Below are 21792 nucleotides of genomic sequence, written 5' to 3' on the forward strand. Positions count from 1 at the left end.
TGTGGGAACCTGCTGTGTTTGCCTGCTAAGCAGTCACTGCACTTCAAAGTAATTCATTGTACATGAAGCACTTTGAGACTTTAATAGAGGTGTTCAAAATGATGAGGGGTTTTGATAGATTGAATAAGGAGAAACTGTTTCCACAGGCAGAAGGGTCGGTAACCAGATGTCACAGATTTAAGATAATTGGCTAAAAATCCAGGGAGGAAATGAGGAGAATTTTTTTTTCACACAGCGAGTTGTTATGATCTGGAATGCACTGCAAGGGCGGTGGAAGCAGATTCAATAATAACTTTCAAAGGGAAATTAGATAAATACGTGAAGTGGAGAAATTTGCAGGGCTACGGGGAAAGAGCAGGGGGGAGTGGGACTAATTGGACAGCTCTACCAAAGAGCTGGCACAGGCACGATGGGCCGAACAGCCTTGTTCCGTGCTGTAACATTCTATGTGACATCTCTGAGGCGTGATACGCTGCTCTGTATACATAAATCCTTTCTTTGAGAGGGCATTGGTGGGAGTGTTAAAACCTCCACTTGAACAGTGAAAAACACCCTGCAGCCCAATTACAGGCCTTTTCAAACTTGGGTTGTGTTTGGAGAGGGAGCATATTGAGCGATAGAAGCAGCTCAGAGTTGCGAAGGGCATGTTTCGGACGGATTCATCAACTACTTTCTTTGCACGGGGAGTGCCCGATGGCTGGGATAAGCTGCCCGGGAGACTGACTGAGACCAGGGCAACGGGTGCCGAAATGGGAAGATGGTAGGGAAGGCGTCTTGGAAGGAGGAGTCTGGCGAGGCCAAAGCACCTTCTTTATCCGAACCTGTCTCGTAACAAAACAAGGGAAGTACTGGTGGGTGCAGGTCGCTGATAGATTTCAAGTGATGAATCAGAGCAAGAAGCTCAATGCACAAGAGCATGGTATTGGCACAAGTGCCATTTTTACAGTTGTGTATTGGTACCAATATAGAACATTGAATACAGGAGTTGGGATGTCTTGTGAAGTTGTACAAGACATTAGTAAGGCCACACTTGGAATATTGTGTACAGTTCTGGTCACCCTATTATAGAAAGGATATTATTAAACTAGAAAGAGTGCAGAAAAGATTTACTAGGATGCTACTGGGACTTGATGGTTTGACTTATAGGGAGAGGTTGGATAGACTGGGACTTTTTTCCCTGGAGAGTAGGAGGTTTAGGGGTGATCTTATAGAAGTCTATAAAATAATGAGGGGCATAGATAAGGTAGATAGTCAAAATCTTTTCCCAAAGGTAGGGGAGTCTATAACGAGGGGACATAGATTTAAGGTGAGAGGGGAGAGATACAAAAGGGTCCAGAGGGGCAATTTTTTCACTCAAAGGGTGGTGAGTGTCTGGAACGAGCTGCCAGAGGCAGTAGTAGAGGCGGGTACAATTTTGTCTTTTAAAAAGCATTTGGACAGTTACATGGGTAAGATGGGTATAGAGGGATATGGGCCAAGTGCAGGCAATTGGGACTAGCTTAGTGGTATAAACTGGGCGACATGGACATGTTGGGCCGAAGGGCCTGTTTCCATGTTGTAACTTCTATGATTCTATAAACAAGTCCAGTAACACTGTGGTTAACAATGAATTCTTCTCAGTTCTGAACTGGTGGCTAGAGGTACTTTCACCGACAGTAACCAATGCCTCTCTGTGCTACACACACTTTAAAACAAACCTGGCTCTTGGCGCTGACAATTTCTCAAAAGTCAAATCGGTCACTGTGTGGGGCATCAACGTCTCATCTGTAAGGTGTCAGCCGTGGTTCAGTGGGGAGCACTCTCCCCTCAGAGTCAGGAGGTCACGGGTTCATGTCCCACTCCAGACACTTGGGCACAAAATCCAGGCCGACACTCCCAGCGCCACTGCCGAGGGAGTGCTGCACCGTCGGTGGGGCCGTCTCTCGGATGAGGCGTTAAACCGAGGCCCCGTCTGCCCTTTCAGGCGGACGTAAAAGATCCCACTGCACTACTGGAAGAAGAGCTGGGGAGTTCTCCCCGTCCTGGGCAATATTTATCCCTCAACCAACATCACTAAAACAGTTTATCTGGCCATTATCACATTGCTGTTTGTGGGATCTTGCTGTGCGCAAATTGGCTGCCCCGTTTCCCTATATTACAACAGTGACTACACTTCGAAAAGTACTTCATCAGTTGTAAAGCGCTTTGGGACATCCTGAGGTCATGAAACGCGCGATAGAAATGCAAGTTCTTTGTAACTTTAGTTTGTTCCCAATTGTTCCCCCGCTTCCCCCTCCCCCCTCCCCCCCCCGCCACCGATGGTGCCGACTCTCGCTGGAGACCAGGTTCCACAGGCACCGAACACCACCACCACACCCCCCCACCCTCACAAATGACCGTTCTCAAAGTGTTGAACCAGGACAGTGGACGTCGGCAGGGAGTAGGCACCAAAGCCCAGCCGAATCCCGTGCTCACAACCTGACTTTCCAACGTGCGTCACTGCATTGTCGTCAAAGGCAGGAACAGTGACTGACTGTGACCCTCCCAAAAGCTGAGGACAACTGCAGCGTCCCAACTGTTGGATGCTGTGACGGTGGTGGGGACCAGTGGAGTGTTGCTGGCAGGATGAGCTAAGATGTACCTCAGCTGTGTCAACGTTACAATCTTCTAACCTGCTGCCCCAGCTGAGATCAGCCAACTCAATATATTTATTTCAAATGAAAGTATAAATTGCTCGTCATTTTTTAAAAATAAACATATTGAACAAACCCCGAGTACGGAGTGCCCATCTATGCCATATTGAGGCTTCCCAGGGAGGGGTATGGTGTGGGGAATATTCAGGAGGATGGCAGATGGAGCGTGAGGAGGTTAAAAAAAAAATACACAAACATTACAAAAACCGTGAGCGAGAGGAAAGGAAGGAGAACAGGGAGTACTGAAGTAACTTGAACCAGACGGCAAAACCTCTCTTTCCATCCCGAGGTCCCACAGAAATTTTTCTGTCTTTGAAGAAGACGAGGAATTCGCTGACGGAGCGATGGCTCCTTTCATCTCCATACCTTCCTTTCTGAATAAGTAACACTTTTTCCTTCAGCGCCTCATCCAGTTGGTCCAGGTAGGGTGTGATATCGACGGGCTCCTCAACAATTGCCTCTTTAATCGGATGAAATCGGAATTCCCGTTTTTTCCCTACAAAAAGGAGAGAGGCGGGTAAGAGTTACGACACAGATCAGCCATGATCTAACTGAATGGCCGGAACAGGCTCGAGGGGCTGAATGGCCTCCTCCTGTTCCCATGTTCCTAGGTCTTTAAAGAACCAGCCTTAACCAAACCCAACGTAAACTTACTGGGTGAAGGAAGCAGCCTGACCGCAGGCCCCCAACCCAATGTAAATCTACTAATCAGTGACCCAATGTGAACCACGCACTGATAAGAATGCAGCACACCCCCCACCCATCTCCTAAAAGTGCTAACTCTTGCTGGGGGTATGAGTTCATGCATCCATCATTACCTCACTCAATGAGCCTCGACAGAGAGCGTTGTCGGGCTATTCAACTTTAGGAGGGCGTCACAGCCAAATCTAATTCGGTCATCAACTGGCGTCCACACGTGCAGGGGAGGGGGGTGGTCACGAGATACAGGAACCGGAAGCAGGAACCCCAGCTAATTTCCCCCTCCCTAACCCAGGGTCTCAGACATACTATAGCACCCGACCTGCGACGAGCTAATTCAGCCCAGAGTTGGACCCTGACCAAGATCCCGATGGCTCGGTGGGTTAATTGCTCTGTCTGGCGTGGTACTGTGCCACACAGACCTGAAGATCCCAGTGCCATCCCCACCCAGTGCAGTTAGCTTGTCGCAGTCAGGCAGCAGCACGGGATTACAATCGGTCTCAGGTGACTTGGGGCTACGGAATGGGGCAGCAACAAAAAAAAAAACCCCTCCGGATTCCTGCTCCTGATCACCATCCAACAATTCCTAATGGAACTGTTCGAGCGCGTATCAGATTGGGAGCGGGTCGGGCTCTCTGCAGTCAGGAAGCCAGCTGGCTCTCACATGACAACAGCTACCACCTGTGAATCTGAAGCCAAACCAGTAATAATCACGCACCTGTGGGAGAGGCAACAAATAAAATATAGTGAGTCCCGGTAAAACTATCACAATCATTCGATAGAGCTTCAGAATCATGAGGGGTTTTGATAGAGTAAATAAAGAGAAACTGTTTCCAATGGCTGCAGGGTCAGTAACCAGGGGACACAGATTTATAGTAATTGGCAAAAGAACCAGAGGGGGTGATGAGGAGAACATTTTTACGCAGCGAGTTGTTCTGATCTGGAACGCGCTGCCTGAAAGGGCGGTGGAAGCAGATTCAATAATAACTTTCAAAAGGGAATTGGATAAATACTTGAAAAGGAGAAATTTACAGGGCTATGGGGAAAGAGGGACTAATTGGATAGCTCTTTCAAAGAGCCGGCACAGGCACGATGGGCCAAATGGCCTCCTTCTATGCTTGTGATTCTATGATTGTGCAGGTGGATGGAAAATGAATGGAGAGATGAAAGCTTAACACCACAACCAAACAACACCCGATCTGGAGAGTCTCGGCAAACACTTAGTGACACAGTCACCGAGTCCCATCACTTCTTCACGCAAAGGAATGGTGCGTTGAGATTCTGTCGGGCTCACCTTTATTGTTCAGCTCTTCCTCATCATCGCTAAAGGCAGCATCTGTATTATCATAGCAATTCTCCTCTCGGTCCTTGTCAGTTACATGATTATCCATATCAATGGTAGCAGATTCTTCAATTTTAACTGCCAAGGAAGAAAATTAATTCCTTTACTCACTCGTAATGGAACAACACACTCTCACTAAGAGTTGAGCACTCTCGAGGTTGAACCTGGAGTACATCTCCTCCTACTCTGCCCCAGCAACATGCTTCTGCCCCCAACCTAATCAGCCGTCCCGTGGTCGTTCTCTGGTTGTTCGATAGATGTGGGGTAGTTTTGTGCTGAGCCCCATGCCTACTAGGAACTTGATTAAGACTCTACCAAACTCAATTCACGTTGGGCACAACACCGGGACTAAATTGACAAACTTGTTCAGGCTCCGAGGGCTAGTTTAGGAATTGGAAAAATCTCACACTGGTGTAATTACAGTTTTCAGAGATTGGGGGTGATGTACATTGATGGGGCAGTGTGGAGGGAATTCTATCCAACCCGTGCTGTACCTGCCCTGGGAGTGTTTGATGGGACAGTGTAGAGGGAGCTTTACTCTGTATCTAACCCTGTACCTGCCCTGGGAGTGTTTGATGGGACAGTGTAGAGGGAGCTTTACTCTGTATCTAACCCGTGCTGTACCTGCCCTGGGAGTGTTTGATGGGACAGTGTAGAGGGAGCTTTACTCTGTATCTAACCCGTGCTGTACCTGCCCTGGGAGTGTTTGATGGGACAGTGCAGAGGGAGCTTTACTCTGTATCTAACCCGTGCTGTACCTGCCCTGGGAGTGTTTGATGGGACAGTGTAGAGGGAGCTTTACTCTGTATCTAACCCGTGCTGTACCTGCCCTGGGAGTGTTTGATGGGACAGTGTAGAGGGAGCTTTACTCTGTATCTAACCCCGTGCTGTACCTGCCTTGGGAGTGTTTGATGGGACAGTGCAGAGGGAGCTTTACTCGGAAGCAACATAGGAACAGGAGGAGGCCATTCAGCCACTCGATTAGATTGTGGCTGATCTGTATCTTAACTCCATCTACCCGCCTTGGTTCCATAACCCTCAATATCCTTGTCTAACAAAATTCTATCAATCTCAGTTTTGACATTTTCAATTGACCCCCAACCTCATCAGCTTTTTTTGGGGGGGTGGGGGGTGGAAAAAAAGTTCCAGATTTCCACTCCCCTTTGTGTGAAGAAATGCTTCCTGACATCACCCCTGAACGGCCCAGCTCTCATTTTAAGGGTAAGCCCTCTTGTTCTGGACCCCCCCTCCAGAGGAAATGGTTTCCCTCTATCTGCCCTATAAAATTATGTAATCATCTTAAACACCTCAATCAGATCATCCCTTAATCTTCTAAATTCAAGGGAATACAAGCCTAGTCTGTGCAACCTGTCCTCATCATTCAGGTGAATCTGCGCTACACCCCCTCCAAGGCCAATACACCCTTCCTGAGGTGCAGTACCTGGAACTGAACATAATATCTCCAGGTGGGGTCTAACCACAGCTTTATACAGCGGTAACATAGCTTCAAGGGGGTAGACAGCGGCTGTGAAACTGTGCTCCAGCACCTTCAGGGGAGGAAGGGAACACAGGGCTGGGGGGGGGCGGAGGGAAAAAAGAGGGATGGACCTTCTCACTGGTCCGCAGTCGAGCTTAGAATCATAGGAAATTTACGGTACAGAAGGAGGCCATTCGGCCCATCGTGTCTGCGCCGGCCAAAAATGAGCGTCCCAGCCTATTCCCACTTTCCAGCTCTTGGTCCTTGCTCTGCCGGTCACGTCTGTTCAGGTGCACATCCAGGTACTTTTTAAATGAGTTGAGGGTTTCTGCCTCTCCCACCCTCTCAGGCAGTGAGTTCCAGACCCCCACCACCCTCTGGGGGAAAACATTTCTCCTCAGCTCCCCTCTAATCCTTCTACAAATCACTTTAAATCTCTGCCCCCTGGTTATTGACCCCTCTGCTAAGGGAAATAGCTCCTCCCTATCCACTCTGTCTAGGCCCCTCATAATTTTATACACCTCAATTAAATCTCCCCTCAGCCTCCTCTGTTCCAAGGAAAACAATCCCAGCCTATCCAATCTTTCCTCATAGTTAAAATTCTCCGGTCCTGGCAACATCCTCATAAATTTCCTCTGTATCCAGATGTGCAATCACATCCTTCCTGTAACGTGGTGACCAGAACTGTACGCAGTACTCAAGCTGTGGCCAAACTTGTGTTTTAGCATAACCTCCCCACTTCTATATTCTATGCCTCGGCTAATAAAGGAAAGTATCCCATATGCCTTCTTAACCACCTTATCTACCTGTCCTGCTACCTTCAGGGATCTGTGGACATGCACTCCAAGGTCCCTCACTTCCTCTACACCTCTCAGTATCCTCCCATTTATTGTGTATTCCCTTGCCTTGTTTGCCCTCCCCAAATACATTACCTCACACTTCTCTGGATTGAATTCCATTTGCCATTTTTCTGCCCACCTGATCAGTCCATTGATATCTTCCTGCAGTCTACAGCTTTCCTCCTCACTATCAAACACACGGCCAATTTTTGCATCATCTGCAAACTTCTTAATCATGCCCCCTACATTTAAGACCAAATTATTAATATATACCACAAAAAGCAAGGGACCCCACTGGAAACAGCCTTCCAGTCACAAAAACACCCTTTGCTCCCTGCGTTAGCTTCCAAGGGTCAGAGTCAGGAAGTAACCTGAACCTTTTCGATGCCCAGCTGTAAAAGGTTTTTAATTTGATTTTTTTTTTCCTTTCCCATCCTCAAGAAACAAAACAGAAACACGCAGCTTGCATTCCAGCCAGGATTTCTCAGGGCAACTTAGTGATGTGCTCAAAGGGATAAAACCAGAGGGGAGGAAAGAGAAATAAGCATTTTAATTCTAAATGTCAAATGATGCACAGAGTCAAGGTTCGGCAGCCAAACACGACAGCAACAGAAAAGGCTTCATCTGGGTGGTGATAAATCAGCTGGGGGCATCCATAGCCAAAATAAAACACCATGTAACGGCTGTGTTCTAGATTACAAGATGTGCTGTGACACACGAGATCCACAATTAAACCGCGCTCGGAGCTACAGGGAGAACGGAAGCATTTCTATCGCTCGCAAATGGACTCTCTCCTCTTGCAGGTTGTGTCGTTTTAAAAAAAAACTTGCATTTATAAAGCGCCTTTCACGACCTCAGGATGTCCCAAAAAGTGCTTTACAGCCAATGATGTAATTTTGGAGTGTAGTTACTGTTGTAATGTAGGAAACGCGGCAGCCAATTAGTGCACAGCAAGATCCCACAAACAGCAATGTGATAATGACCAGATCATCTGTTTTTTTTTTGTTAACTGATGTGAGGGATGAACCTCGGTTTAACATCGCATCCAACAGACAGCACAGCACTCCCTCAGTACGGCACTGGGAGTGTCAGCCTGGATTATGGGCTCCAATCTCTAGAGCGGGGCTCGAACCCACGGCCCTCTGATCCAGAGGCGAGAGTGCTACTCGTTGAGCCGCAGCTGGCTCGGTGTCAAATGTCTGATTATGTTCCTGCGAAGCGCCTTGGGATGTTTTATTACATTAAAAGCGAAGTGTAAATGCAAGTTTTTGTTAAAAGCAAAAGGCAACGTCCTGTGTCGTTCCGCACGGGCCGTGTAGATCTCGACTTTGTGCACGTGTAAAACAGGTGACAGCGAACGAACAGCCCGTTTTACATCTCTCCCCTTTGACGTCAACGGAAACAAAAATGGGGGCGAGATGTTAAAACGGGCTGCTGGCACCCGGTTTACACTATCGCACAACCAGGGAGGCAAGACCGTGCGCAGTCTTCAGGTAAAGTACGGTTAGAGAGTGGGATTAAACGGACCTGAAGCGCAGAAATAATACAGTCCTTCTCTTTTACCGTGGAGAAAAAACTCCACACGGGGTTAATTACCTTCCACTGGCGGCGAGGGCGAGCTACAAAATTCCGGAAACTTTTCCCGTATCATGGCGCGCAGCTCTTTGTCCAGTTTTGGGTTGTCGAATAGAGGTGCCAAGGGCCTGAGAACAACGAGAGAGAGAGAGAGACGTCACCGAGGTCTTTTCAAAAGGAACATTCCCCGCAGGCGGACGTCCACACACAAAACATCCAGAACGCTAAATGTCGGAAAATAGACGGCTGGTCCACCAGCGCAGAAAGAGAAGAGGCAGGTTTCACGTTTCAGGTGAAGACTCTTCATCAGAGCCCATCCTCCGAACCGTTAATCTGCCTTCACTCTTTCAGGCCCTGCCAAGACCTGCCATGTAGTTCCAGAGCTTGCTCTTTTTATTTCCGGTGTTCAGAGTTTTTCCCAACGGGACGGCCGTTTTTCCTGCAAATGGTTAGAAACCTCCGATCCGAAATAAGGCTCCCGACGGAAAATTTTGACGATGACATTTACTTCCCGTTCTGACGAAAGGTCGTCGACCTGAAACATTAACTCTGTTCCTCTCTCCGCAGATGCTGCCCGACCCACTGAGCGTCTCAAGCATTTTCTGTTTTTACTTCTGTCGAAACTCGGGCCGTGTGTGGAGAGCTGACTTCAACCCGTGCGACAGCCAGGGAGTTGATTTTCGAAACTGGGTGTCCGCAGGCCCCAACAGAGTCCGTGAGAGCGCCCAGGGGGTTCATCCGGTCATTGGACTCCTGTATTTGTTGACTGCCCATGGTCTTTGGTCCCCGCCACAAACTCCGTTACCTCACTACCGACTCCATCCCTCTCCCTGGCCACTGTCCGAGGCAGAACCAGACTGTTCGCAACCTTGGCATCCTATTTGACCCTGAGCTGAGCTTCTGGCCCCATATCCTCTCCATCACCTAGACCGCGTCCTTCCACCTCTGTAACGTCGCCCCTGCGATGGGGTCTCCGCCCCTGCCTCACCTCATCTGCTGCTGAAACCCTCACACATGCTCTTGTTGCCTCTCCACTCGACTAGTCCAATGCTCTGCTGGCTGGCCTCCCACCTTCCACCCTCTGTAAACTTGAGCTCATCCAAAACTCTGCTGTCCATATCCTAACTTGCACTGAGTCCCATTCACCCATCACCCCTGTGCTCGCTGACTTACATTGGCACCCTGACCAGCAACACCTCGATTTTTAAATCCTTGTTTTCAAATCATTCTGTGCACTCACCCCCCCCTCCCTATCTCTGTAACCTCCTCCAACCCCACAACCCTCCGAGATCTCTGCACTCCTCAAATTCTGGCCTCTTGCGCATCCCCGATTTTCGTCGCTCCACCATTGGCGGCCGTGCCTTCAGCTGCCTAGGCCATAGCTCTGGAATTCCCTCCCTAAACCTCTCCGCCTCTCTCCTCCTTTAAGACCCTCCTTAAATCCTACCTCTTTGACCAAGCTTTTGGTCACCTGTCCTAATATCTCCTTATGTGGCTCAGTGTCAAATTATGTCTGATAATCGCTGCTGTGAAGCGCCTTGGGACGTTTTACTACGTTAAAGGCGCTATATAAATGCAAGTTGCTCCTGTTACTGCACACTGACGGTTTCTGCAATATTAGCCCCACGCCTCCTTTGGGCAGATGATGCTGCCTTCACAAAGTTAGGGCAGGGGGTTCTCCCTGGTGTGCGCCGGTATTTGCTGAGGGTCCTCCACACACTGGTGGTTCCAGGTCTGTCACAGGTGCTGTGAGCAATTTGAGGGGGAGGAATTAAGAGGATCGCACAACGTTAAAGTAGTGGCTCGATTGAGATGTTTCTCATAGTTCAGCAACTCACTTCTTACGACAAACCGGCAGTGAATTCTTGCAGTTCCTGCGTTTAGCATGAATCACTTGCGGCAAAAAATCGCAGCGCTCGGCAAATCGCTGAACAGACTGTAACAGTAGAAATTCACAGGATGCATTGCTCAGTGTCGCATCTCGAGAAATCACATGTACAACAGATACTGCATTGGTACCTAGACACTGGAGTGGGCAGCGCAGATGTGTGTAGACTCACTCGTGCACACGTACACGCTCGCGCACAAAAGATTTCTGTTCAACGTTCTCCTGAGATCGGATGGTACTTACGCCAGTACTCGCTTTTCCACGATGTGATTGAGCGAGTTGAACACGCCCTGCCTCACGTGGGACTCCAACGGGGGGTAAAAATGGGGAATAATCTGCCGAACAGGACAAGAACAACATTAGCGAGGGGGGGAAAAGAGTCTGACAGTGGTTAATGCTGGGAACAGTGATCCCCAAAAAACACCGCCTCTTTTCAGAGAGCTACCTCTGATGAACAGGAAATAACATATTATTACTGGAGTACAAAACTACCTGCTCACAAAGTTCATTTTTCCTATTCGGCCTCTCAGTAAGTAAACAATCGGTGGATACAGCAATGGGGCAAGGGGGAAAATTCCTGTGAGAGACAATTAAACTGCTCTCCAACATCAGAACTGGGTCCTCTCTCCATCCCTGGCCACACCACGACACCCACGCTCTGTGACCCCCACACCGCCCCCAAAAACACAATGATAATCCAACATTGTGTAATCACATCCCACCGATACAAACACAATTTACCAGCACTGTCATCTCCCAAATGCAACAGAGCAACACCCCAGCACTGTAATGTCCCACTCAGCACCAAGACCCCCCCAGTGCTGTGCCCGGTGGAGCAGGCACAATTCTAATTTGATAGCCTGCCTCGTAAAACATGCATCTAATTTAGCAACCCATGCCTGGTTGTGTGTGTATTTTATTCCCTTAAGGTAAACAATTGGTGCCCCAACACGTGGTCTCTAAGCTACGCAAAGCAGCAGGAGTAATGGGCTGAGAGTTAATCGTGCAAAGTCTATTTTCCAATTACACACTTGCATATTGTAGCTTCAGTCTACTCAGAATGAGAACTCTGCACTTTTCATCAATACAGAAGATTTAATTTTTTTGCAGTCAACTATCAACCCAACTATCGCATGTAAATAAGGTGCAATTAGCATACTTTAATTATCATAATGAATTATAATAAGCATTATTATTCCTGCCTGGGGTGCCCTTCCATTAGCTTCATTTGCTCTCTTATACATAAACACAAACAACAAATTCACTCTAAATCATCGTGGTTTTCAAAACTTTTATCAAAGAGAAGTGAGAAGTGATCCATTTTGGTAAGAAGAATGAGGAGAGGCAATAAAAACTAAATGGTACAATTTTAAAGGGGGTGCAGGAACAGAGAGACCTGGGGGTGCATGTACACAAATCTTTGAACATGGCAGGACAAGTTGATAAGGCCGTTAAAAAAGCATATGGGATCCTTGGCTTTATTAATAGAGACAGAGTACAAAAGCAAGGAAGTTATGCTAAACCTTTATAAAACACTGGTTAGCTGGAGTACTGTGTTTAATTCTGGGCACTGCACTTTAGGAAGGATGTCAAGGCCTTAGAGAGGGTGCAGAAGAGATTTACTAGAATGATACCAGGGATGAGGGACTTCAGTTACATGGAAAGACTAGAGAAGCTGGGATTGTTCTCCTTGGGGCAGAGAAGGTTAAGGGGAGATTTAATAGAGGCGTTCAAAATCATGAGTGGTTTTGAGAGAGTAAATAAGGAGAAACTGTTTCCACTGGCGGAAGGGTCGGTAACCAGAGGACACGGATTTACGGTAACTGGCAAAAGAACCAGAGGCAACGTGAGAAAACATTTTTTACGCAGTGAGCTGCTACAATCTGGAATGCGCTGCCTGAAAGGGTAGAGGAAGCAGATTCAATAGTAACTTTCAAAAAGGAATTGGATAAATACTTGGAAGGGGAAAAAATTTGCAGGGCGATGGGGAAAGAGCAGGGGAGAGTGGGACTGATTGGATAGCTCTTCCAATGAGCTGGCACAGCCATGATGGGCTGAATGGCCTCCTTCTGTGCTGTATCATTCTATGATTCTATATTGTACACAATGGCTAAACAATTACAGTCTACAACATCAATCAGAACAGGGGTCACTGTCTCACTCTCCTCTCCCAAAGATGTAGACTCACGCTGGGGTCCTGCTCTCTGACTACCCCCACCTCCCCGCAAGCTGGTCACTCTTCACGTGTGAGCCTACACAGTGAGTCTCAGCAGCCTATTTTACCATGGGGGGCATCACAGCCAGGCCTGATGGGGGGAGTATCTACACACATTCCATCGGCCGGGGGGGGGGGGTGGGGGCGGTCACTGAACAGTGATGAGCATCGGGAACGCTGTCTGATTTTTTCCCCTTCACTAGGGGACACAGGGGCCAAGTGTAGCACGTCAGCTGTTGTCCTGACTGAGACCAGCTAACTCAGCACAATGGGGGAAACCAGCCTCGGATCTACCGGTGTGTAAGAAAGAAAGAATTTATGCAGCGCCTCAGGCACTTTACAGCCAATTAAGTACTTCTAAAGAGCAGTTGCTGTTATTATGTAGGAAAATTTGCACACAGCAAGATCCCAAGAACAGCAATGAGATAAATGACCAGGTAATGTGTATTTTCCCCCCGGCTCCTCTTCAAATAGTGCCATGGGCCTCGGGTTTAACGTCTCATCCAAATGACTTATACGGGAGGGCTCCTGGTGGAACAGAGTCAGTGCCTACAGGACAGGCTGGGAATCACTGCCAACATGACACGCTGCCAGGCAGCTCAACCGGGACACACGCCCAACAGGGGCCCCGAACCTCAGCCGACTCATAAAAGATCTCCCTCTCAGCATCGTAATCTCACGCCAGCATGTGGCGGTGAAATCTCTGCTGGGATGCAAGAGAAATCAGGAGGCAATCGGGCTGGGTCTCCTCCATCAGCAGTAAAAACCAGGAGAAGGGGGGGTGTGGAGAAGGGGAGAGGGGAAAGAGTGAAAAGGTGGGGGAGAGAGCGAGAGCGAGAGCAGAAAAGGAAAGTGAAGAGGAAAAAGAGAGAAGAGAGAGAAAGGAGGGGGAAGAAAAGGACAGAGAACCAAGAAAGAACAGGACTAACAGCGAGGACACATATAAATGCCACTTCGTCACCCCGTTTTACCACTTTTAATCATGTTTCTGTTTTTAGGCGTGAAGCAGTGCCTCGGGGATACAGCTCGAGCCGATAAATCCCACACCTGGGATTTGTACAGTGCTGTCAGGTCTGGTTAATGGAAAGTGTGGGTAGCACTCACCCGACAGATGAAGTCTAGCAGAGTGGCAGTAATTGCTGGATGAGGCTTCATGGAATGATGCATTACAAGAATAGCTGGCTCTGAAATGAGAAGAAAGGCAAAATCAATCAGCAAACTAAAAGGTTCAAACAAACCGCGTTGTACCTGCCCTGGGAGTGTTTGATGGGACAGTGTAGAGGGAGCTTTACTCTGTATCTAACCCTGTACCTGCCCTGGGAGTGTTCGATGGGACAGTGTAGAGGGAGCTTTACTCTGTATCTAACCCGTGCTGTACCTGCCCTGGGAGTGTTTGATGGGACAGTGTAGAGGGAGCTTTACTCTGTATTCATCCAAATTAAGGTCAGGCGCACTGGAAGTACTCAATAAAATTAGTCAACCATCTCTATTTGGAAATTGCCCTACTTCTATAGCCGGTGCATGGATATCAGAATCGGACTCGGCTGTGACGACCATCATGGTAAAATAGTCGGCTTATTTTCACTGTTTGGACTCATGGATGAGGAATGGTGCTCGAGCTGGATACCGGAGGGTGGCCGGAGCCCATGGAATTGACCTCCAGGAAGAGCGGGAGATGGGGAGGAAACAAGTGAAGAAGAATAATAATAATACATGCGTCCCTTACCTATGTTCATGATGCTGTCCTTTTCGGGACTGAAGAACAGCCAGTCATAAAACAAGGCAAGCTTGGCATTCGAAGCTGCAACGTTGGACTGAAATGAAAGAGGGAAAAAAGATTCTGTGAGAAAGCGACTTACAACGTACTCAATGATGTAACTTGGCATCAAATGTCAGCTTGGCTCAGTTTGTAGGAATCTCCCTTCTGAATAAGGAGGTTGTAGGTTCAAGCCCCACTCCAAGACTTGAGCACATAATCTGGGTTGACGCTCCCAGTGCCAACACCGAGGGAGCGCTGCATTGTTGGAGCTGCCGTCTTTCGGACGAGACATTAAACAGAGACCTGTGGACTTAAAAGATCCCACAGCAGTTTTTTTTTTTGAGGAAGAGCAAGGGATGTTCTCCTGTTGATCTGACCAACATTTATCCCTCAACCAATATCATCGGAACAAATTATCTGGTCTCTGCTCTACTTGCTGTTTGTGGGACCTTGCTGTGCGCAAAGTGGCTGCCACGTTTCCCAACAGCTCTCTTCACGAGCTATCCATTTAGTCCCACTCTCCTGCCCTTTCCCCGACCAAATATTTATCCATTGCCCTTTTATAGATTCTGGTTCCACCACTTTTTCCAGTCGGACAGTCTACATCCCGACAGCCTTCTGCACAATGAAATTTCTCCTAATCTTTCCCTTCGTTCTTGCGGTGACTGTCTTAAATTTATGCCCTTTAGTTACCAACATAATGACAATTGGAAATAATGTCTCCCCATTTCTCTATCAAAAACCCTCCTCTTAACCGCCTTTGTTTTAAAGAAAAGTGCCCCAGTTTCTCTAATCTTTCCTTTTAACTAAAGCCTCTCATCCCTGGAATGTACAGCTCAGAAACAGGCCAGTCAGCTCAACTGGTCTGTGCTGGTGTTTATGCTCCACACGAGCCTCCTCCCTCCCTACTTAATCTCACCCTATCAGCATATCCTTCTTCCTTGTGGACCTATTTAGCTTCCCCTTAAATGCATCTATGCTATTCGCATCAACCACTCTGAGTAAAGATGTTTCTCCTGAATTCCCTATTGGATTTATTAGTGACTACCCAATATTTATAAATAAGCTCAGAATATTGTCTTTTCGATGCAGCGTTAGGAGGTTGAGTGAATATCATGAAATAAACAGGCCCTTAAACAATTACCACTGCGAATATCAGCAAGTATATTCAGGCCCCACATGCTCTCACCCACTCACCAGCACTCCACAGTGCAATTAACCTCAGCTGGAATAATAATTCAGATTCAACATCAACAAAAGGAAAAGTTAAATTAGTACCACGACTTATAATCAAAGTACGAGTTGGCCACAGTTCGTGACCAGAAATTCCCCGGTCAGATCTTTTTATAATTAGAGATGATAGCACTGAATCCTGGGCCTAAGCAAATTCCTCTCATGCTGGGTTCACAACTCTTCCTATTGATTACGTGGTCAATAAAGAAAGAAAGACTTGCATTTACATCAGGCCTTTCACAACGTCCCGAAGTGTTTTCCAGCCAATTAAGTACTTTTGAAGTGTAGTCACTGTTGTAATGTAGGAAACGTGGCAGCCGATGCCCCTCTCAGGTGGATGTAAACGATCCCACGGCCACTATTTCAAACAAGTGCGGGGGAGTTCTCCCCGGTGTCCTGGAGCCAATATTTATCCCTCAAACCAACATCAATAAAAACAGATTATCTGGTCATTATCACATTGTTGTGTGGGATCTTGCTGTGCGCAGATTGGCTGCCGCGTTTCCTACATTACAACAGTGACTACGCTTCAAAAGTACTTCATTGGCTGTAAAGCGCTTTGGGACGTCCTGAGGTCGTGCAAGGCGTGATAGAAATGCGAGTTCATTCTCTCTCTCTCAATCTATCCATCTCTTTCTTGCTACTGATTTCTGTCCTGATGTCTAGTGTTACTCACAGTGCACGTCGTCAGTAACCAGCCGATGATGGCCCACCGGGGCAGGATGTCCGAGCTCAGCACCTCGTTAGACGGATGTACGACTCCGCAGATGTATCGGATCAGGTCACAGCGTAACGACTGGCTATCAGGGGTCGAGAGATACTGCCGCTGAAACCAGTCCTGGTACCGTTTTTGCTGCCCAAACCGAACCTACAGTTAATCACAAAAAGGGCTCATGATGCTGGTTCCATTCCCACCAGAGTAGAGGTGGCCAAGAGGAGATCTAATGGAGATTTTTTTTAAAGTTATAAACTGTTTTAGTCAGGATATTTCCTCTGGTTGGAGAGTCAGTTAAAGGGACCATCAATTTAAAGTAGTCACTCAAAGTGCAAGGAGGGGGTGAGGTGAGGAGAAATTTCTTTACACAGGGAGTTGGCAGAGAAGGAAATGCTTAGCCACAGGGAGTGGTTGAGGCAGAGGCTATTTAAGAGAGAAATGGACAAATATTTGAAGTACATAAAATTTACAGCACAGAAACAGGCCATTCGGCCCAACTGGTTTATGCTGGTGTTTATGCTCCGCACGAGTCTCCACCCACCCTACTTCATCTCACCCTTTCAGCATATCCTTCTATTCCTTTCTCCCTCATGTGTTTATCCAGCTTCCCCTTAAATGTATCCATGTTATTCACCTCAACCACTCCTTGTGGGAGCGAGTTCCACATTCTCACCACTCTCTGGGTAAAGAAGTTATTCCTGAATTCCTTATTGGATTTATTAGTAACTAATAGAGCACTGGGCAGTGGGATTAACACAGGGCTATGGTGAGAGAGCGGGGCGGTGGGATTAGTTTGGGATTGACACAGGGCTATGGTGAGAGAGCGGGGCGGTGGGATTAGTTTGGGATTGACACAGGGCTATGGTGAGAGAGCGGGGCGGTGGGATTCGTTTGGGATTGACACAGGGCTATGGTGAGAGAGCGGGGCAGTGGGATTAGTTTGGGATTGACACAGGGCTATGGTGAGAGAGCGGGGCAGTGGGATTAGTTTGGGATTGACACAGGGCTATGGTGAGAGAGCGGGGCAGTGGGATTAGTTTGGGATTGACACAGGGCTATGGTGAGAGAGCGGGGCAGTGGGATTAGTTTGGGATTGATGTAGCATAGGGTCGGCACAGGCACAATGGACTGAATGGCCTCCGTCTGTGCTGTAAATTTCTATGGCTCTAGTTCTGTGGCTTCAGACTAACCAAAAGTGACCCTATTCGAAAAGGAGTGGGGAATTTTCCCGTTGTCGTGGCCAACATTCCTCCTTCAACCTTCACCACCGAGAAGGAGGTTAACTGCTCTCTCACCTCATTACTGTTTGTGGGATCTTGCTGTCCTGCCGTTAGTAGCTTTATTTGTCTACGTAACAACAGTGACTGCCCGTCAATTGTGTCCAATTCTGGGCACCACACTTTAGAAAGGATGTCACGGCTTTGAAGAGGGCCCACAGGAGATTTACCAGGATGTTACCAGGGATGAGGGACATCAGTTATGTGGGGAGACTGGAGAAGCTGGGATTGTTTTCCTTCGAGCAGAGAGGGTTAAGGGGAGATTTAATAGAGGTGTTCAAATTTATGAGGACTCGAAGTTACTGAAGATTCCGGCTTACCCTGGACGTCATGAACAGCAATTTGGTTTCCATGTCAGGCGTCAAGCGGCAAGCCAGGAACTTTCTAGAGGTTCGGGTCTGTAAAAGTTGTAGAACACCTAAGGGGGAGAAGGAAAGAAATACATCGATATTATTTAGGAGAAGGGGACGGTAGCTTGCCCCATGGCCGGGGCCGACAACAACACCTGAATATTGGGGCCATCAGCTTCAGGTACAACGCCTGGCTACTGTGGTGTAGTGGTTATGTTACCGGACTTATAATCCAGTGATCGTGAGTTCGAATCCCACCGTGTCAGTTCAAGGATTTGAATTAAATTCAGCTTTAAAAATCCAGAAATAAAAAAAGCTGGTTATCAGTAAAAATGACCATGAAGCTATCGGATTGTCATAAAAACCCAACTAGTTCACTAATGTCCTTTAGGGAAGGAAACCTCCTATCCTTACCCGGTCTGGGCCTACACGTGACTCCCAGTCCCACACCAACATGGTTGACCCTTAACTGCCCTCTGAAGTGGCTGAGGAAGCCACTCGGTTGTATGAAACAGCTGGGCAACCAGGGATGGGCAATAAATGCCGGCCTTGCCAGCAACCCCCACATCCCGAGAATGAATTTTTAAAAAAACACTTCTACAAAGCGCTCCCAGTGGTGACTGTGCTCGACATGGCAGCTTGGCTCAGTTGGTAGCACTCCAGTCAAAAGATTGTGGGTTTAAGACCACTCTAGGACTTGTGCCCATAATCTATCCTGACTCTCTATCGCAACACTGAGGGAGTGCTGCATTGTTGAAGGTGCTGCCTTTCAGCACTGAGCTTCCCGGTCTGCCTGTATTTGAACAGTTGTTTTGAAGGAGCAGACCAGGTTAGAGGCTAAATCCAACAGTACTGTACCCCAGTGTTATACAGTGACAGGCCTGCACCTACCAGTACTGCACCCCAGTGTTATACAGTGACAGACCTGTACCCACCAGTATTGTACCCGTGTTATACAGGGACAGACCTGTACCACCAGTACTGTACCCCAGTGTTATACAGGGACAGACCTGTACCCACCAGTACTGCACCCCAGTGTAATACAGGGACAGACCTGTACCCACCGTACTGTACCCCAGTGTTATACAGTGACAGACCTGTACCCACCAGTACTACACCCCAATATTATAAAATTCAAAATACTTTTTCCAAACGCAGCTCAAGTTTGGAAGGACAGAATCTAGAATTGCACTGCTGGAAGTTTTTCACGGTATAAATGGACACAGTGTGAGAATCTCACACTTGCACGTTACACTTTACTGAAATCTGAGTGACATTGTGTGCAGAACCTTTCAAGGGACAGCTTGTTACCAGGTTTAACTGTTATGGGATCTTCAGGGCCAGTATAAAACGAAAGCTTAAACTCCTTCAACTCCCCACAGACCTTGCAATGCAATACTCAGGTTCAGCCCTACCTGTGAACTGTGGGCTGAGGGCCTGAGGACTGTGCAGAATGTCCCTCCATAGCTTCTCAAATTCCGGTATCCTAGCAACGTTCTGAAGTAGTCGAACCAGGTCTCGGCCAATCATTGTACAGTCCATGAACTGGGAGAGAGAATGCAATTATTGATCAGAGACTTTGAAGAAAGAGTTTCTCAGAAACCCACCGTGTCTGACCTTCAGGGGCTGAATTTCAAGATCACCGAATGTTCTGTCTGCACAGCCGCAGGGTGCGAGACAGCTCAGGCATGACTTCAATAATTACTTCAATGAACTGGAGTCCCCGATTGTCGACCGCCTCGGACTAACTCGGTGGTCAGTGTTTACAAATTGATAACCCTCCCGCCGCCCACCCCGCCATGTAGCAGTCGCTCACGCGCACGCACTGACCACACGCGCACGCACTGACACACGCACACCTCTCTGTGTAACATGTTGCGCTCGCTGTTCCCAGCGGCAGGGCTGATACATCTGGCCTCGACGTCCCTGGGGCCAGGCGGGGAGCGGGAGATCGTCGGACAGAAAAAAAATCAGTCTGAGTTCTCACTCGTCAACCCTCTCCAGCGACCCCCTCCCCCCCACCCCACTGGAAACTGCTCATGCGCAGACATGGGGGCGAGGACAGGCGACGCCTTCCACCTGCGAATAGCCGTTCGACACTCGTCGTCTCGAGTTAGCAGCGTGAGCGTTTGTGGCTCCGTGACCCTAGCTTCAGGAGAGGGGGAGGGGGGCGAACTGGCGGAAAGATGATCGGGTATTCGAAGCGCACAATTTTATTCGCGAGCAGCGCTGCCAGGCCAGAAGATAAAAGCACGTCCGAGAATCGCGTTTGGGCGGCGTGTGCGCGCTGACCTTTTCCCGGAGTAATATCATGCAGAAGTCCACCTCCTTCTGTCGGAGAGACTGGAGCTGCGGAGTGCCATGGTGGTCCACGATTAGGCGCAGGTACGTGTAAATGATCATGGCGATAAGCATGTTGCTCTTCAACACCCACTCTCTGGAAGAAAGGCACAGCTTCAAGCAGTTTACCAGGTAACGGAGGCCTGCGGCTCCCCTTCCCTCACCTCCCCTCCCCTCACCAAAGCCGATCGTGGAATTATATAGAACGTACAGCACAGAAAACAGGCCGTTCGGCCCAAACTACGCTAGTGTTTGTGCTCCACACCGAGCCGCCTCCGTCTTCATCTAACCCTATCGGCATATCTGAGTTACGTGCAGAGGCTGGACAAGCTGGGATTGTTCTCCTTACAGCAGAGGTGGTTAAGGGGAGATTTAATAGAGGTGTTCAAAATTATGAAAGGTTTTGATGGAGTAAATAAGGAGAAACTGTTTCCACTGGCAGGAGGGTCGGTGACCAGAGGACACAGATTTAAGGTAATTGGCAAAAGAACCAGAGGGGAGATGAGAATTTGTCCTTACTCAGCGAGTTGTTATATCTGGAATGCGCTGCCTGAAAGGGCGGTGGAAGCAGATTCAATAATAACTTTCAAAAGGGAATTGGATAAAATTCCCTTGAATTTTGTGAGACAGCTCAGGCATGACTTCAATAATTACTTCAATGAACTGGAGTCCCCGATTATTGACCGCCTCTGACTAACTCGGTGGTCAGTGTTTACAAAGGAAAGATTTGCAGGGATGTGGGGAAAGAGCAGGGGGAGCGAGACTAATTGGATAGCTCTTTCAAAGAGCCGGCACAGGCACGATGGGCCGAATGGCCTCCTCCTGTGCTGTAAGATTCAATGACGACTATGTCATGTCCTTCTCTGAACCTTTCTCCCTCATTCCCCCGGATCTCCCAATACCCTTCCCTGTACACCTTTCTCCTGCCTGTGTTGAAATCATGATTCATTGTACTGTTTGCTACATACTTATTCCCGAGACCTCAGAGGTGTGGAACTCCTTATTTCACTCAGCCTTCCCCCCAACCCCTCCTCCGCCTCCGCCTCCTTATAATCTGCACACTTTTAAAACCTTAACTTCCCGTCATCTAATTACTACTTCTCGATTCACGTTTTCTTTCCATCCGCGGGGCTGTCACCTTGGCCTTTCACCCAGACTTCTCGATTAAAATAAAACATGCTTGCCACCTCCTTCGAGCGATTAAAACTTTCCATTTAACTCTGGTGTCAGTTGGCAGCACTCTCTCCTGAGTCAGAAGGTTGTGGGTTCAAACTCCACTCCAGGGACTTCAGCACAAAATCCAGGCTGACACTCCCAGTGTCAGTACTGAGGGAGTGCTGCACTGCCGGGGGCGCCGTCTTTCAGATGAGACGTTAAACTGAGGCCCCGTCTGCCCCTCTCAGGTGGACGT

At 48.2% G+C, this 21792-nt stretch overlaps 1 protein-coding gene across 1 annotated transcript in view; it reads right to left on the reverse strand.

Moving 5' to 3' along the window:
• Positions 1-21792, reverse strand: part of ints3 (integrator complex subunit 3) — a 64944-nt gene that overhangs the window by 21477 nt on the left and 21675 nt on the right. The window contains exons 7-16 of the mRNA XM_067976018.1: positions 20334-20478; positions 19457-19586; positions 18012-18109; positions 16376-16567; positions 14434-14521; positions 13812-13891; positions 10736-10827; positions 8626-8732; positions 4666-4791; positions 2874-3168 (exon numbers count right to left, since the gene is read on the reverse strand). Of these exons, the coding sequence (XP_067832119.1) occupies positions 2874-3168; positions 4666-4791; positions 8626-8732; positions 10736-10827; positions 13812-13891; positions 14434-14521; positions 16376-16567; positions 18012-18109; positions 19457-19586; positions 20334-20478 (1353 nt within the window). The remainder of the gene's footprint in view (positions 1-2873; positions 3169-4665; positions 4792-8625; positions 8733-10735; positions 10828-13811; positions 13892-14433; positions 14522-16375; positions 16568-18011; positions 18110-19456; positions 19587-20333; positions 20479-21792) is intronic.

Source organism: Heptranchias perlo, chromosome 44, assembly GCF_035084215.1.
Source record: "Heptranchias perlo isolate sHepPer1 chromosome 44, sHepPer1.hap1, whole genome shotgun sequence".
Lineage (NCBI taxonomy): Eukaryota > Metazoa > Chordata > Chondrichthyes > Hexanchiformes > Hexanchidae > Heptranchias > Heptranchias perlo.